Source organism: Camelina sativa, chromosome 11, assembly GCF_030686135.1.
Source record: "Camelina sativa cultivar CO46 ecotype springtype chromosome 11, ASM3068613v1".
Classification (NCBI taxonomy): Eukaryota; Viridiplantae; Streptophyta; class Magnoliopsida; order Brassicales; family Brassicaceae; genus Camelina; species Camelina sativa.
The window spans coordinates 10,375,182-10,391,958 of NC_141890.1; the positions used below are offsets into that span (position 1 = coordinate 10,375,182).

At 38.9% G+C, this 16,777-nt stretch overlaps 1 protein-coding gene and 1 pseudogene across 1 annotated transcript; one reads left to right on the forward strand and one right to left on the reverse strand.

The window, feature by feature from the left end:
• Window positions 1–2,165: 2,165 nt before the first annotated feature.
• LOC147933821 (uncharacterized) lies at window positions 2,166–2,645 on the reverse strand. Its single transcript, XM_087472342.1, has one exon. It carries the CDS (start codon window positions 2,643–2,645, stop codon window positions 2,166–2,168), a length of 480 nt encoding a protein of 159 aa, XP_087328468.1.
• A 3,101-nt stretch (window positions 2,646–5,746) lies between these two features.
• Window positions 5,747–12,576, forward strand: LOC147933822 (uncharacterized; annotated as a pseudogene).
• The last annotated feature ends 4,201 nt before the right edge of the window (window positions 12,577–16,777 follow it).

Here is a 16,777-nt window from a genome sequence, read left to right on the forward strand (position 1 = left end):
CATATATATTTCATTATCCAGTGGACCATATAAGTATGCGGTTACAACATCCATTAACCGCAAATCCAATTTTTCTTTTATAGCCAGACTTAGTAAATATCTAAAAGTCGGTGCATCTATCACATGGGAGTATGTCTCCTCATAATCTATTCCTGGTCTTTGAGAGAATCCTTGTGCTACAAGCCGTGCCTTATATCTCATGATTTCATTATTCTCATTTCTCTTCCTTACAAAGACCCACTTATGTCCAAGTGGCTTTATATCGAATGGTGTCCTTAAGATCGGACCAAACACATTCCTCTTCTTTAAAGAGTTCAACTCCACGTCAATGGCTTCTTTCCATTTTAACCAATCTTTAATTTGAGTGCACTGTAATATAGACGTGGGTTCATGATCCTCATTTATCTCAAGTGCTATCTTGTATGCAAATAATTCATCAATGTCGACATTCTTACGGTTCCATTGTTATCAATACCTTCAGGTCCTTGAAGTTCAGCGTCCCAAACCTCATTCGGTACCTTAGGATTTGCCGTGGCCATGTCTATAATTTCCTTAACCTCGGTTTGTTTTGCACCTTTCTTAGATTTCCGAGGGTTCTTATCTTTGGAACCTAATGGTCTACCTCATTTCGAACGGGCCTTAGACTCTGTAACAACTTTATTATTGTGTTCCCTTTGAACATCAAGACATACTGGTGCGTTACAAGGTGGTATGTACGATTTCATAACTCTCTTTGGGTCAGCAAAGGAATCTGGTAATTGAATAGCTAGCTTTTGCCAATGTATAATCTTTTGGACCTCTGCCTCACATGCTAGAGTCCGAGGATCTTGCCAATTTAAGGATGTTTGATTCCTTGAACAGCTTGTTTGTCTCTCCACCCAACATAGGAAATTTTGATTCAGCAAACTGACAATCCGCGTATCTGGCCTTAAATAAATCACTCGTAGTTGGCTCAAGATACTTAATAATGGTGGGAGAATCATATCCAACATATATTCCCATCCTCCTTTGAGGTCCCATCTTAGTTCTCTGTGATGATGCAATCGGTACATAAACGGCACACCCGAATGTCTTTAGATGGGATATGTCTAGCTCATGACCCGTTAACAATTGGGATGGTGAATATTTATGCTCACTAGATGGCCTGATGCATATAAGTTCTGATGCATGCAATACTGCATGTCCCCAAGCCGACACAGGAAGCTTCGACTTTAGGAGTAATGGTCGAGCAATTAATTGAATACGTTTAATAAATGATTCAGCTAATCCATTTTGTGTATGTATATGTGCCACGGGATGTTCCACACTTACCCCCATGGACATACAATATTCATTAAACGCTTGAGATGTAAATTCACCAGCATTGTCTAGACGCATAGTTTTAAGTGGAAAATCTCTTTAATTACTTTGACTGGTGATGGCCTTATAATGAGTTTTCCTTGTGCGCATGCTACACACGTGAGATTCTTAGGAATAACTCTTCTCTCTTTTAGAGTGTGCCCATTTGAATTTATTATTAGCTTACGCATCATGTTTGAACCTGGATGGCCAAGCCGGTCATGCCATAAAGTGAATTTTTCATTGAACATTTTATTCATTGCCAAATTAGCCTCTATCATATTAATCTTAGCATGGTAAAGACCAGTGGCTAATGCGGGTATAGTCTCTAGGACCTTCTTATGGACTTGGGTGATTTCAGTAATATATAGGAACTCTTGGTTTCCTTCACCCTTCGTTTCAACATGTAGACCATTCAAACGAATGTCTTTAAAACTCAATAAGCTTCTCTTTAAGCTGGGTGAATATAAGGCATCACTTAGTTCAAGATGTGTGCCATTTGGTAATAAAATATGTGTCTGGCCGTAGCCTTCAATTAAACTTGTTATACCCGCTATTGTGCTAATATTGGCATTTTTCAAAATAAGATTATGCAAAATATCTCTTATCTTTCAAAATTGTGTGGCTTGATCCACTATCCGCCATAATTATATTCTTGTCCTCAGCCATTTCTCAAATGGACAAGAATTTTATGTTTTAAACATAAACTAATAATTTTATATTGAAGGAAATAAAATAATTGAATTTAAACCAAAATAATAATTCAATAAAATTCAAAGTCATAAAACATATATAATTAAAATAAATCAATACAACCAATGTAAAATTTAATTATCCTCTCTTAGGCAATCAGAAGTTTCATAATCCAATTGGTCATCATTCTCATGGTCGAAATCTCCCTCATCATCGAGATGAACCAAGTTAGCTTCTGGATTCTTTTTCAATCTCTCTTGATAGAGATCAATAAGATGCTTAGATGTTCTGAATGTCTTAGCCCAATGATTTGCCATACCACATCGGTGACAAACCGATTTAGTCTTATGTTGCGGTTTGAAAATTCTGTGGCCTCTACCACGACCACGACCGAAGTCGGATCGGTTCCCATGGCCATAACCTTCATACTGGTTTCCTTGGTACTGGCCACGACCACCATGTCCTCTACGACGGCCACTGCCGTGATACTTATCTCTATGGACGTAGTTGGTCTCTTTAATTTCCTTGGGCTTTTTAGGCTCTTTCTTAGTAATGTCAACCTTGTGAGCCTCTGGTAAGGGGGTAGATCCAGGAGGCCTCACAGCACTGTTCATCAACAATAACTCATTGTTTTGTTCAGCAAGTAGCAAACAAGAAATGAGGCTTGCATATGCTTAAAACCCTTTTCACGATACTGTTGCTGAAGCAATATGTTATTAGTGTGAAAGGTTGAGAATGTCTTCTCTAGCAAGTCCTCCTCAGTAACCTCCTTACCACATAACTTCAAAATCGAGACTATCTTAAATAGTTTTGAATTATACTCATCCACGTATTTAAAATCTTGGATCCTTAGGTTTTTCCAATCGAATTGAGCCTTTGGTAGGAGCATCATCTTTTGGTGTCCATATCTGTTTTTCAACTCTGTCCAAAGGTCAAGAGGATCTTCTATGGTAAAGTACTGGTTCAAGATGATGGTGTATATGTAATATCGCCTTATATTTACTCTTTTCAGTGCAATCATTCTCATCCTCAATGCATTCGCATAGGTCTTTTGATTTCAGGTTGATCTTAGTGTCCAATGCCCATTGTAAGTAATTGTCTCCAGAGACATTAAGGGCATCATATTGGAGATTCTTTAGCTTTGCGATCTACACAATACAAGACATGCATCTGATCAGTAGCATGCGGTATTTGAGACCGAACCATGCATTTATTTTAGTCTTAGGCCATGCGGTATTTGAGACCGAACCATGCCATCAATTTAAACTTTAGGCCATGCGGTATTTGAGACCGAAACATGCCTTGCCTTTATTCTTAATTTCGTGGCTTTAACATACATGAAAATAATCCTAGTATGAACAGGAAATATGCACATAATTTCAGGTTTTAGTAATTTTCCCTTTTCTTAGATAAATTTCCTTTTTCTTAAATTTTCCTTTTTCTTAGAATGAATTCCTTTTCTAGTTAGGATTAAGACAAATTTTAGGAAATATTTTATAGGCTTTTTTCATGCAAAACATAGAATAATTCTGATTTTAAATTGGATTTTAGGGTTTTGATTTTTAAACAAACAATCAAAAACAATCGGATTTAAACAACCTAGAACAACGAGATTAATATTTTTCTCTTTTTGATTTTAGGTTTCTAGTTCTAAGGTTTTCATGCAACAAGCAAACAATCAATACCAACCAGATTTTAAACATGGTATAAGTAGTGTAATTGCAAGCAATCTAAGCAATCCTAAACCAGCAATCAGATTTTAAAGTTTTAGGATTTTATGGTTTCAGGATTTCAAAGCTTAAGGTTTTGTTTGTTGATTGTTTACTTGTAGATTTTAGGGTTCTTATAGATTTAAGATCAGGTTCGATATATATCTATGTCCCATGAGTTCGATTTATTTACCTTACACCGTTTGGGGTTGACTGGAATTGATCCGGGAGCTAAAGACCTCAGATTTAACTTTGAACTTGATCACAAACTAGCAACGAACCTCGAACTGGTCACGAACAAGCAACAATCACGAACAGGCCACGAACTTCTCCTCCGTTTTTGATCTTGAACGTACAAGAGATTTGCGGCGGCGACTTTAGGGTTTTAGGAATTTTCTCAGTTGGGGTTTAGAACAAGTCGTGCTGATAACGTGTTGTAAACTAGAGAAACTCGAAGGAGGTTTTCTCTTCTTATTCTTATTATTGATTCAATCGTTTAGAGGTTACATATATATAGTAAAGCAAAGGCTTAAACATAAACCGACTTAGACTAAGACAATATGGCCGATGGACCTTTGTGGGCTTGGACATGTATGGGCCGGTTATGGAAGTACACTCCAAATATTTTACAACAAATTTTTTTTTTACCGAAAGGGTATAAAATAAACAAAAGTAAGAGAAAAAATGACAGAAAGCAAAACAAACATGCGGGGAAAGCTGATTGAGAAAGATCAACAATGTTTGAGAAAATCGTGGACCAATTTCTGAGTTTTTCAAACAACACCTAATTTATATATAATATAAAGCACAATTAGAATAACAATAAGGGCGCTAATAAAAAAATAAAAAATAACAAGGTGTTATTTATAAATGTTTTAAAATTGAACTAAAGTTGAAACAACAGCTTGATCGATCTCATTGTGTCCTTAATTATTTACATTACTATTTATTAGAACTGACAAACAAAAGGCTCGTGATATAAGTATATGACTATTACTTTTAAACATTTGGTCACATCTTATGTAGATTCCAATCAAGCAGCTGTATTTTCTTATCGAAATGGCATCCCGAAGAGATGGGAGGTCTAAAGGGACTATCTACACCAGGAAAGAGAAACTCAACATCACTCACTTCTTTGATTGCCTTGGTGAAGTTACATAAATTTAGCATCTGATTTTAGGGACTCTCATATTGTTGTTTATGTGTAATGAAATCGTATTGAAGACAGTGAGGATAAGACTCACATTTGCAGGAGCCTTCAGATGGCATAACCGAGATTAGGTTTAGATCGTATTGGATGATTAAACTTTATAATTTAACTAAAACCAAAAAGATTGATTTTATTTAAATATGTGGTTATGTTTTTATGTTTTAGTTTCTTTTGCCAAAATTGATATTTGATTCACGAAAGACTTAACTTGCACGCTACATAGAATTTTATGTGTGATCGCTGATCTCTGATTTTGAGTGATGTCTAGCTGTACCTTTAGCAAGAGGTGAAATGATTTTAGCTCCCTGCTGCTCTCGCAAACCTACCTGTACAGCAAAAATGTTTATATCTGATCCATCTCCTTGAAGATCACTTTCAATCTCTTTCCTATGCAAAGGTAATCGTGGAAGAAATTATCAACCTTTAATTTCAAATGGCCTTGCGATCACCCCTTATATTTTGCTTATGTTTTGTTTATGTTATGCCTATATTTTACTATTTTTTTTTATGTCATGCATATAGTTTACTTTGTTTATTGTTCATTTTTGTCAATTACTTTTTTTCAATCTAAAAATTAGTAAGATGTTATGTGAACGCAGAGTAATATTAGTAAACTAGCTTGTATAATATATTTTACCTACAATGTATATAATTCATGCATTTTCATCAATGCTTATATAGCATTGTGTGCATGGTACGTATAGAATTCAACAAGTACGTATAGCATTGTGCATGGTACTTATTCAACAATGTATATAATTCATGCATTGTGCATGGTACGTATAGAATTCTAACAATGACGTTTGCATGTAAAGTATTTTTTTTTTCAAAATGTGAAGGTAGTACTAATCATTTACGTTTTCATTAATATATCTAACAATTTACTGTCATTAACTATTATACATATTCTTTATATATATATATATATATATATATATATCAATATATAAAGCAACTTTACACGAAGGTTTAAGTTTAAAGTTTTTACTCTCTCTGCTGACGTGGCAGGCGGCTTGGAAAGCGAATTAGGTTTTTGGCGTGTACTACAATCTCCGTCGGTATGGCGGCTCAGTCACCGTCTCCTACGGCGGCTCAGTCACACAAGGTCTCTTCTGATAGTTTGGTGAAGGTTTCCTATTCCACCGTGGTTCAAAATTCTCAAGGTCTGTCTAAACACAAAGTTGATGTCACCGTTGTTAATGGTGATCAGACTATTCAAGTTCCGGATGATATTCTGGAAGATGCGGCTCCTCTATGGGATGATTTCTTAATCGGAAATTTTCTCTCCACCTCTGTTCCGCATGTGGCGAAGATTCACGTTATTGTTAACAAGATCTGGCCGGTTGGGGCACAAAAGGTGAAAGTCGATGTGTTTGTAGTGAACGACACGACAGTGAAGTTTCGGATCCGGGATAAAGACGTACGCAATCGGGTCCTGCACGTGGTATGTGGAATATTGCGAATGTTCCGATGGTGGTTTCTGGGTGGTCGCCAATTCTAGAGGAATCTCAGCCGAATGTGCAAACGATCCCGCTATGGGTGGTTATCAAGCATGTCCCGCATAAGATGTTTACGTGGAAAGGGCTAGGGTTCCTCGCGAGTGTAGTTGGGGATCCTAAGCGGTTGCACCCTGATACTGTTCTCTGTAAGAGCTTTGAGGAGGCAAAGGTATTTGTCGAGGCGGATTTGTCACAAGAATTGCCTAAGTCTTTCCGGTTTTGTTCAGAAAAGGGTGTGGATGCATTGGTGGAGTTTGAATATCCGTGGCTTCCCCCTAAGTGCTCTGTATGCTCCAAATGGGGACATTTGAAGGAAGTTTGCAGAGTCGCAAAAGGGAAGGAGGTTGATCGTATTGAGGGTTATGCCTGCTCAACAGTAGTGCAGGATCCTACTAAGGAAGCGCTTGGGGAAGCAGGTACTAATATCCAGAATGCTGCTCTGGAGTAGGTCATGTTTCTGGTCTCTCATATGGGGGCTGTTTTTCAGTCGGTACAAGGGGTTTCAGAGAAAGTAGTGGAGAGCGTCAAGTCACCCAGTCAGGCTGACGTAGGGGAGAGGTCGGGTGTGAATGGGGAATGGCAATCAGTTTCTCCATCTAAGGGATGTAGGTTGGTGGAGAATAGATCTCCTGTGGTTACTCGGCATTTTTGTTTCGCCTTCCCGGTTTTCTGTGCTTGGAGAGGAAGGACATACCGAAACAGAGGAGGAAACATTAAAGGATGTGGAGGACGGAGAAATCCTTGCCTCGAATACCCAACTCCATATTGAGGGGAAGCGAGAAACCTCAACTGACGTTGTCGAGAAGGAAACAAGGCAGGCTGATCTTAGTATTCGGCCTTCCCTCCCAAAGGGGTCGAAAGAGTCCCACAAGTATCTCTCAACTACTGTTTCCCAGGCTACTAAAGCTACCAATTCTGGTGTTGGGAAAAAGAAAGTTCTCAAAAAGAAACCTTAATGTCTGGTTTCTTCTGGAATGTTCGAGGATTCAATAAAATATCAAAACACTCGATCGTTCGTAGCTGGATCAATAGCAGGAATATGCAATTTGGTTGCTTGTTGGAAACAAAGGTTAAGGAAGATATAGCTCCTCGACTTGTAAATAAAGTTTTTTCATCTTGGTCTTTTATGTCTAACTATGAGCATCATCGCCTTGGTCATATCTGGGTGGTGTGGAAGGATGGTGTCAGGGTGACGCCGGTGTTCAAGAGTAGTCAGATGATCACCTGTTGGATTCTGCTTGCAGGAGCGGAGGAGGAATTTTTGTGTTCTTTTGTGTATGCCTATAATACAGCTGAAGGTCGAAAAGAACTATGGGATGATATTAAGAGTCATCATAGTTCGCCATTGCTTCAAAATAAACCCTGGATGGTTTGTGAGGATTTCAACGAGACTCTTGATGGAAGTGAGCATTCTACTTTTGTGGACTGCCCAACTATGCGGTATGGGATGCGTGATTTCCAGGATGTTGTTAATCACTGCTCTCTTGTTGATTTGAAACACCATGGCCCGCAATTCACGTGGAGTCATAAGAGGGATAGGGATCCTATTTCTAAGAAATTGGATAGGGGATTAGTTAACCGAGCCTGGTTGCAGTGTTACCCTCATTCATATTGTGTGTTTGATTCAGGAGGTTGTTATGACCACTCTCGCGGTCGGATTTGCCTGGATTTTGTGGGCCCGTGTGGGAAGAAGCCATTTAAATTTTCGAATGTCATAACTTTGCTCCCGTAGTTTCAGATTACAGTGAAGGACCACTGGCAGGGCTCTGTTCCTCTGTTCTCCTCTACTTCTGCGTTGTTTCGCCTCTCAAAAAAGCTCAAGAGTTTAAAGCCACTTCTGCGTTGTTTGGGTAGAGACAATCTGGCAGATATCTCTCGACGCACACATGAAGCTTATGAGAACCTCTGTCGTAAGCAAGAAGCCACGTTGGCTAACCCATCACCGACTCGGATGGAGGAGGAAACACATGCATTTCAGCGGTGGGATTTTGTTGCAAAACTAGAGGAGGGATATCTTAAACAAAAGTCGAAACTTCACTGGCTGAATGTAGGAGACCAGAATACCGCTTATTTTTTCCACAGTGCAGAGATGAGAAAGACGCATAATACTATTAGGCAAATCACAACTTCTAATGGGGATGTTTTGCATCAGACACAGGAAATCAAGGAGGAAGCGGAGCGGTTCTTTAAAGAGTTTTTAACTCATATTCCAGAGGATTACCAGGGTATATTTGTGGAGGATTTGCAGCATTTACTAAGGTTTCGATGCTCTACTGATGATCATGAACATTTGATCACACCGGTCACGCCGGCAGAGATCAAATCGGTCTTATTCTCCATGCCGTCTAACAAGTCACCGGGACCAGACGGTTTCACTAGTGAATTTTTCAAAGCAGCATGGCCGACGGTGGGAGGTGATTTTACAGTGGCTATTCAGTCTTTCTTTGAAAAGGGTTTCCTCCCTAAAGGTATCAATACTACCATTCTAGCTTTGATCCCCAAGGTGGAGTCAGCCACGGTGATGAAGGATTATAGGCCCATCTCTTGTTGCAATGCACTCTATAAGGTCATATCAAATATTCTTGCAAATAGACTGAAGGTTCTGTTGCCTAAGTTTATTGCTTCAAATCAGTCTGCGTTTGTAATGGACCAGTTGTTGATGGAAAATGTATTGCTGGCGTCTGAAGTAGTGAAAGGTTACCATAAGGATACAATTTCACCCCAGTGTGCTATGAAGATAGATATTTCCAAGGCTTTTGACTCTGTGCAATGGGATTTTCTCTTGAATGTTCTTACGGCATTGAGTCTTCCAGCCACTTTTATCCATTGGATTAAACTCTGCATCAACACATCATCGTTCTCAGTTCAGGTGAATGGATAACTTGCTGGATTTTTCAGGAGTGAAAGGGGATTGCGCCAAGGTTGCTCTCTCTCCCCCTATCTATTTGTTATCTACATGAATGTGTTATCAAAATTGTTAGATAAGGCGGCTGTTGAGGGGCGTATTGGATACCATCCTAAGTGTCAGAGAATTCAACTCACACATATCTGCTTTGCTGATGACCTGATGGTGTTTGTGGATGGTCAAAAGTCCTCTGTTGAAGGGATTTTGGGGATTTTTAGTGAGTTTGCTGTCATGTCAGGACTCCGGATAAGTGTGGAGAAATCCACCTTATACATGGCCGGGGTTTCAGAGACATGTCGGTCCGATATTCTTCAACACTTCCTCTTTTCAACTGGTCACCTCCCTGTTCGCTATCTGGGGTTACCTTTGCTAACGAAGCAATTGACGCTTGCTGACTGTCTTCCTATTATTGAGAGTATTCGTTCACGTATGAATTCGTGGCATGCACGCTACCTATCATTTGCAGTTCGTCTGCAGCTGCTTCGTTCAGTAATTGCTGGCACTCTAAATTTTTGGATATCAGCTTACCACCTCCCTAGTGAGTTCATCAACCAACTCGACAAGCTTTGTTCTGCGTTTCTCTGGTCTGGACCGGCGCTTAAACCTAACATGGCAAAGGTTTCCTGGATAGAGGTCTGTAGACCCCTTGATGAAGGAGGTCTCGGTCTGCTCTCGCTTAAAGCAGCCAATAAGGTAAGCTGTCTTAAACTTATTTGGCGAGTATTGTTGGGGAAGGACTCTCTTTGGCGTCGCTGGATTTCAGGAAAGCTTATGAAGCAGAGATCTTTCTAGGAAATCAAAGCTACTACATCCCAGGGTTCTTGGATGTGGAGGATGCTACTGAAATACCGACACTTGGCCCAACAGTTCCATAGAGTAGAGGTGCATAATGGCCAAACCACTTCTTTCTGGCATGATTGTTGGAGCCCTCTGGGTTGTCTCTCTGGGTTTACTGATTTTCCGGGACATATTGGTCTTGGTATCCCAGCCCAAGCCACTGTTGCTTCTGTTAAAGCTACTCATCGCAGAAAACATCATCGCCACATTGCCCTAAATAACAATGAGACTTTGATTGCTAATCTCACCCTCACAGAGTCCGTCGATCTCTCCCTCTGGAAGGGACCACGAAACACATACACAGGGGACTTTAGTACAAAAGACACGGTAGCTCTTCTCCGCTCAACAGCTCCAAAGGTCAACTGGTCTACATGCGTTTGGTTTAAAAAGGCCACACCTAAGTATTCTTTTTTTGTTTGGTTAGCTGATATGTCTATATTTTGCATCTCCTTAGCATGTATTTGTCATGCATTTAGCTAGGATAACTAGTCGTTTTGCATCATTTTAGAACCTCTTTTATACACTTTGCATGTTTAGGAAGTTTTTGCATCATCCTTGCATACATTGGGCATTTCAGAGTATTTCAGGTGTCTAGGAGACGTCGGAAATGCGGACGATCGAGCCAAGCAATCGAGCTACGCAATCGAGCCACTCTCAGCCACGCTGACGATCGAGCCACCTTCGAGTCAACAATCGAGCCACTCTCAGCGGCACCAATCGAGCCAATCGAGCCACTCTCAGCGACACCAATCGAGCCACTCTCACCCAAGCAATCGAGCCACTGTCGCCCACTCCGACTCGATGCACATGTTAGGAAGACGTTCTGTCTTACACGCTTCAGGAGACTCCCAAACCGACACTTCACCTTCTCGTTTTTAGGTTTAGGGCTTTACTTGTTTTTACTATATATACATGTTGTTAAGTCTTGGTTTGGGACATCTTATCTTTTATCTCGTTTTTTTTTCTAAGGTTTGACCTAACGACCTAAAAACGTTCTCAGACTTTGTAATCCGACATCTTGGAGTTTATTGAGTTTTTTAATTTGATTTCTTCTGCAAAGTTGTTCTTCTCATTTCTATCTATCTATTATGCTTGGTTCAATGTTTTTTTGATTTGTATCTTTGGTGATGATTTCCGAATCTGAGTAGTGTTAAGGTTCTTGGGGATGGGATAGACTAGGTGGAGGATCTTAGGATGTAGGGTGTTTAAGTTTTGATTTGTATGATTCCCTTCTGGACTAGTGTTAGAATTACTAAGTTCTCTCTGATCAATTGGAACTAGGTTCGAGACATTTCCACCCCCAAAAGGTGTTTGATGAAATGTCTGACAAACTAGTGCCAGAGACTTACGTTCCTAGCCTAAGAGATTAGTTGTCTAGGATGTTTGTTGACGTGAATGAACTTGTTTGTCATGCATGCTCGACCATGTTTCTCTAGCGAGAGCTAGGTATGGAAGTGGTTGAGTCTGAGTAGCTTTTGCCAAGAGATTGGATTAGCTAAGTTGTGAGGTTCATTGTTTAGGGATAGTTTGCTTGTCGTATGTTAAACACTCTGTAGACTAGGATACTCCACCGACATCAATTACTCCCATCCTTAGGACTTTTATATTCTTGGTTGATATTACATTCCTGAGACTGTTTCGTTTCTTCATGCTTAAAATCGTTTTCGTTTTTACTTTTGTTTACTTCTTGCCATACATTTTCGTTTCTAGTTCTGTAGTTCATTTCCGTTTTGCATTTTCATCATTCTAGGATTTTTAGATAAAAACACTCTCTTTGAATTGGCTTGACTTGTGAAATCCTGATTGCATCTTGAGTGATAGTAAAGTTTCCCAACTGGATTGACACCTCAAGTATTACAACTACATAAGGTTAATTGAACCTGCTAGAAGACACAAAAATCTTAGTATCATTAGCCATCCGCAATAGGCTTTCTACGGGTGACCGTGTTTGTCGATGGAACTCTGCTCATAACTCTGCCTGTGTTTTCTGTGGCTCTGAGGAATCCCGGGATCATCTGTTCTTCTCTTGTTCCTACACAGGCTCTGTTTGGTCAACGCTTGTTGCAGTGTTCCTTGGTGCAGACTACACTTCTCAGTGGAATCCCATCCTCACACTGCTTCATACCAACCAATATATCACAACACGCTTATTCACTCTCAGGTATTGCTTCCAATCCGCTGTCTATCACATCTGGTAAGAACGCAATCAACGGCGTCATGGTGAACCTCCCACTCCTTCGGCACTACTTGTCAAGCGCATTGACAAGTCTATTCGCAACAGATTCATCTCGATCCGAAATCAGGGAGATTACTCCTCTGATGATGGGCTTCTCCTATGGTTTGCAACGCGGCCATAGTCGATACTATAAGTTTCAATTTTTCTAATCTAAAAGTTTCGGAATTGCTTTAAAAACTGGTGCACATCCATTGTAAAAACAGTTTTTTTTTTGCTTTGAATTAATTTTACATTCAATTCAAAAAAAAAAAAAACTTTACACGAAGATTACCAAATGTAATTAACCAATTTCCGGTTTATTCTATATTCTCGGTTACCTTATTCCTAAGCTGAGTTTGTGTGTAAAGCACATTTGTACCCCCACATTTCTCTATCAATGAAACAGAAAGTTTGCGAATTATAGAGAGGAAATATTATCATATAGAATATCAAGTGTAGACAGATGATATATAAGTTTTTGATGAATTAACGGCAATTTCATATGTCGTCGGTAACTTCTTGAAGACAATCTAAGAAATGACTGATGTTGAGTTTTTCCTTCCTGTTGTAGATCGGCTCTTTGGACCTACCATCTCTTTGACCTGCCATCTCCATAAGAAGGTATAGCTGCTTGATTGGAGTCTGAAAAAAGATATAAGAGATTGTTTAGAAGTACTGATCTAATAATATTCAATAACCAATAAGATTATTGAGTTCATATATACATCGTCAAGGGCCTTCTAAGCTTCTTCAATATCATCTTCTGAGAACACGTTAAGTGCTTTAGCACCTGATGAATCATGAAAACGTATGTTAGAACCTAGTTAGGATTGAGACGACCCGATATGAGCCATGCTTGTTTTAGCCTGAGTTTAAAAATTAAACCAACCAGCTGCTAATACAAAAAGTGAGGGCGCAAAGAAACCATATTACCTTCCGAAAATCCTCTGTCCTTAATTATGGAACATTGTATGCAACATAGAAAGCTTTACGCAAACCAACAGATTTCAAAAATGCTACTTCACTGGTTTTACCAAGTACAAGAAGTTTGCTTCCCTATCAAGTATCAACCAAAAAACAAATTAATAATTATTGAGATTTAGTATAACTTTTTACCACCGTAGTGAACTAAAATTTTGCAACATACGCAATAAGTAATATCTACGTACCCCTGGAACAGACTGTTTGAAGAAGTTCAGTAATGTATGAAGAATTTCGTTTGAAATTGCGGTCCATTTTCTGTGTACTCCAAGAGACTACAATATTAATTATAGACATACAACTGAGCTCCCCAAAAATAAAAATCGCAAAGTATGGGAAATAAGAGCTTGAAACTAATAGTGTGATTGACCTTTCAATATCGTAGAGATAACTATGTTCAGTGGTGATTTGCATGCATCTTCAAAGACCTATTCTCAGTTCACAGATAATGTTAATTCTAGTAGATATGAACTAAAAGAGCACAAAAATATGAAAGAAACTAGCTAGAAAGCTTAAAAAAGCTAGGGACCTTGGTAATGTGTACGCATTTTTTGCTCTCATGAAGGCCATTCATAGACTCTACAGAGACCTTGCCAATGTAGTAAAACAAAATGAAAAAAAAACAATTTTTTAGTAAGGATCAAAATGATAACTTGTACTTACTATTTTGACATATGGGAAGTCACTGTCAATGCCAATGGTTGCGGCCAACGCAGTTTTCCCACTGCCCAAAGAAGCTTAAAAATCAGCAAACACTAGAAGCAAAACGCTAAACATAGACTCATTTTGAAATAATTTAGTTACCTTCCACTAGGTCCATGAAGAAGGCAAGTGAGTGGAAGACTTCTTGTGTTGACTTTAGCTTGCTCAACAAGAAACATGACTCTTTTGTAAATGAGCTTTTTGCAAAATAGAGAAAATAAGCATATACATGTTTATAAGCATATACATGTTTGTAAAATAGAGAAAATAATCAGTTTGTTTAATGAACAAATTTTATTATAAGATTGTTTAAAGAAATAAAGTCTATAATCTAATTATTTACTAGTACAAAAATGCATTGGAAAATTATATGTTTTTATTGGAAAATGATTATGATTCTTCTTTTGGTAATAGAAAACTGATTATGATTTTTCTTTTGGTAATTTTGTTATGTTGTCGTTTGATCGTGGACGGGGATTGATTTTTTTGATCTAGATTTTAGATTCGGTTTTACGTACTAGATTATCATTAAAATTAGGAGTTTTTCCATGACAAATTAGAATGTTAATTAGTAGTACAAAAATGCATTGGAAAATTACATGTCTTTACTGGAAAATGATTATGATTTTTATTTTGGTAATGGAAAAATGATTATCATTAATACTTTTTTCCGTGTGACGATGAGCATGTCCACTGGTGTTCTATTTGCGTTGCTCAAACAATTTCTCCTTAAAAAAACAAAAAAAATTGGCCCACTAACCTGAGAATCGTTGCTCGGCGGAAGCAACTCTAAAGAAACGGTACGTGGCTATTTCTAATTGGTTGTTGATTAAATATAAAAAATGTTGTAAAACACTTGTGGACTCCATAAACCGGCCCGCTCACAGTCCGTTAGGACATGGCCTTACGGCCCATTTACTGTCCGCACATGTACGGCCCATCGGCCATTGCTTCGCGGCCCATGGCCTATCTTATGTACTCTATTGCTTTATGGGCTTTAGCCCTTGTACTCTAATATATATATGTAACCTCATTCGATTATCATTAATAAGAACAAGAGATTTCATCCTTCAACTCTCTAGTTTCATAACACGTTATCAGCACGATAGTCTCTAAGGCCAGCTGAAAAAACCCTAATCCTAAAACCCTAAAGGCAGCCGCCGTTTCTCTCCTCCCTAAAACCCTAAAACCCTAATCGGCCGCCGCCTCTATCTCTTACCCTAAAAACCGCCGCCCAAATTCGGCGATCATCTTCTGTCCGTGTACGCGGCCAGTCCGGGGTAAGTTCATGTTCGAAGATCCAGTACGCGGCAAGTTCCGGCGATCAGCTTCCGTCCGTTTTGGATCCAGTACGCGGCAAGTTCCGGGGCAAACTCGGAGATCTCTCGGTGATAATCCAAAACTCTCGGTGATTACTCCTTGTTCGGAATCCATCATCGTCCGCGGTCCTGTTCCTGTTCGAAGATCGAGTTTTATCCGAGTTATGTTCGAGTTCGAAACCAAGGCGTGTTCGTGATCGAAATTTTATTGAAGACTTGATCAAAGTTCGAGGTTCGCGGTTCCTGACGTTCGCAGTTCGCGGTTCCTGACGTTCGCAGTTCGCGGTTCCTGACGATAGCAGTTCGCGGTTCCGGCCGAGAGCGGTACGTAGGCGGTACGAGGATCTGTCCGAGAGCAGTCCGAGAGCAGTTCGAGAGTGGTACGAGGATTGGGTTGATAGCGGTTCTGATCGAGGTTCGTGAGTGAAATCTGAGGTCTTTAGCTCCCAGATCAAAACCAGTCAGACCCTAATTGGTGAAAGGTAATTAAGATCTAAAACTCTCTTAGAACCTATGAATCGAATTCAATACATAAAACCTATGGAACCCTAAAACATCCAAGTACACAACAAACAAATCTTAAGAGTCCTATTCCTGTAAAACTTTAAAATCGGATGCATAGGGCTGTTAGATTGTTTGTGAATTGCACCAAGATATATCAAGCTTAAAATCCGATTGATTGATCAATTGTCTATGCTTGCTTGATTGATTGTTGCATAAGAACCTAGAACTAAATTGTTAGACTCATAAGATAAATATTGATCTAATTGTTCTAGGATATTTAAAACCTGGTTGTTCATGCATCATAATGAAATCGGATTATGCATAGGGTATTAAAGAACCAATAATTGCATAAATTGTTAGAGTTGCATGAACATTAATATCAAATTGGATAGACTTGTTTAGGACTGTTGAATTCGGAATTTCCATAAAAACAATATAGGATCAATTATAAACATAAAACTGTTCTAGTAAATTAAGAAAAAAAATTTCGGATCCTAAAACTATGAAATTCGAAAATCATAGAACTGTTCTAGGTTACTAGAACTTTCAGGATAACTTCCAAATTTAATTTGGTAATTATCCTAAAATTTAAATAAAATATTTCCTAAAACTTGTCTTAATCCTAATCTGAAAAGGAAATCTTAAGAAAAGGAAATCTTATCTAGAAAAAGGAAATTATTGCATGCATGCTAGTTCCTATCTAGGTTTGTTGTTCATGCATATTAAGCCACGAAATTGAGTAGAATAAAGGCATGTTTCGGTCTCAAATACCGCATGACCTAAGTTTGAAATTATAAGTAAAGGCAAGGCATGTTTCGGTCTTAAATACCGCATGACCTAAGACTAAAATGATTCCATGGTTCGG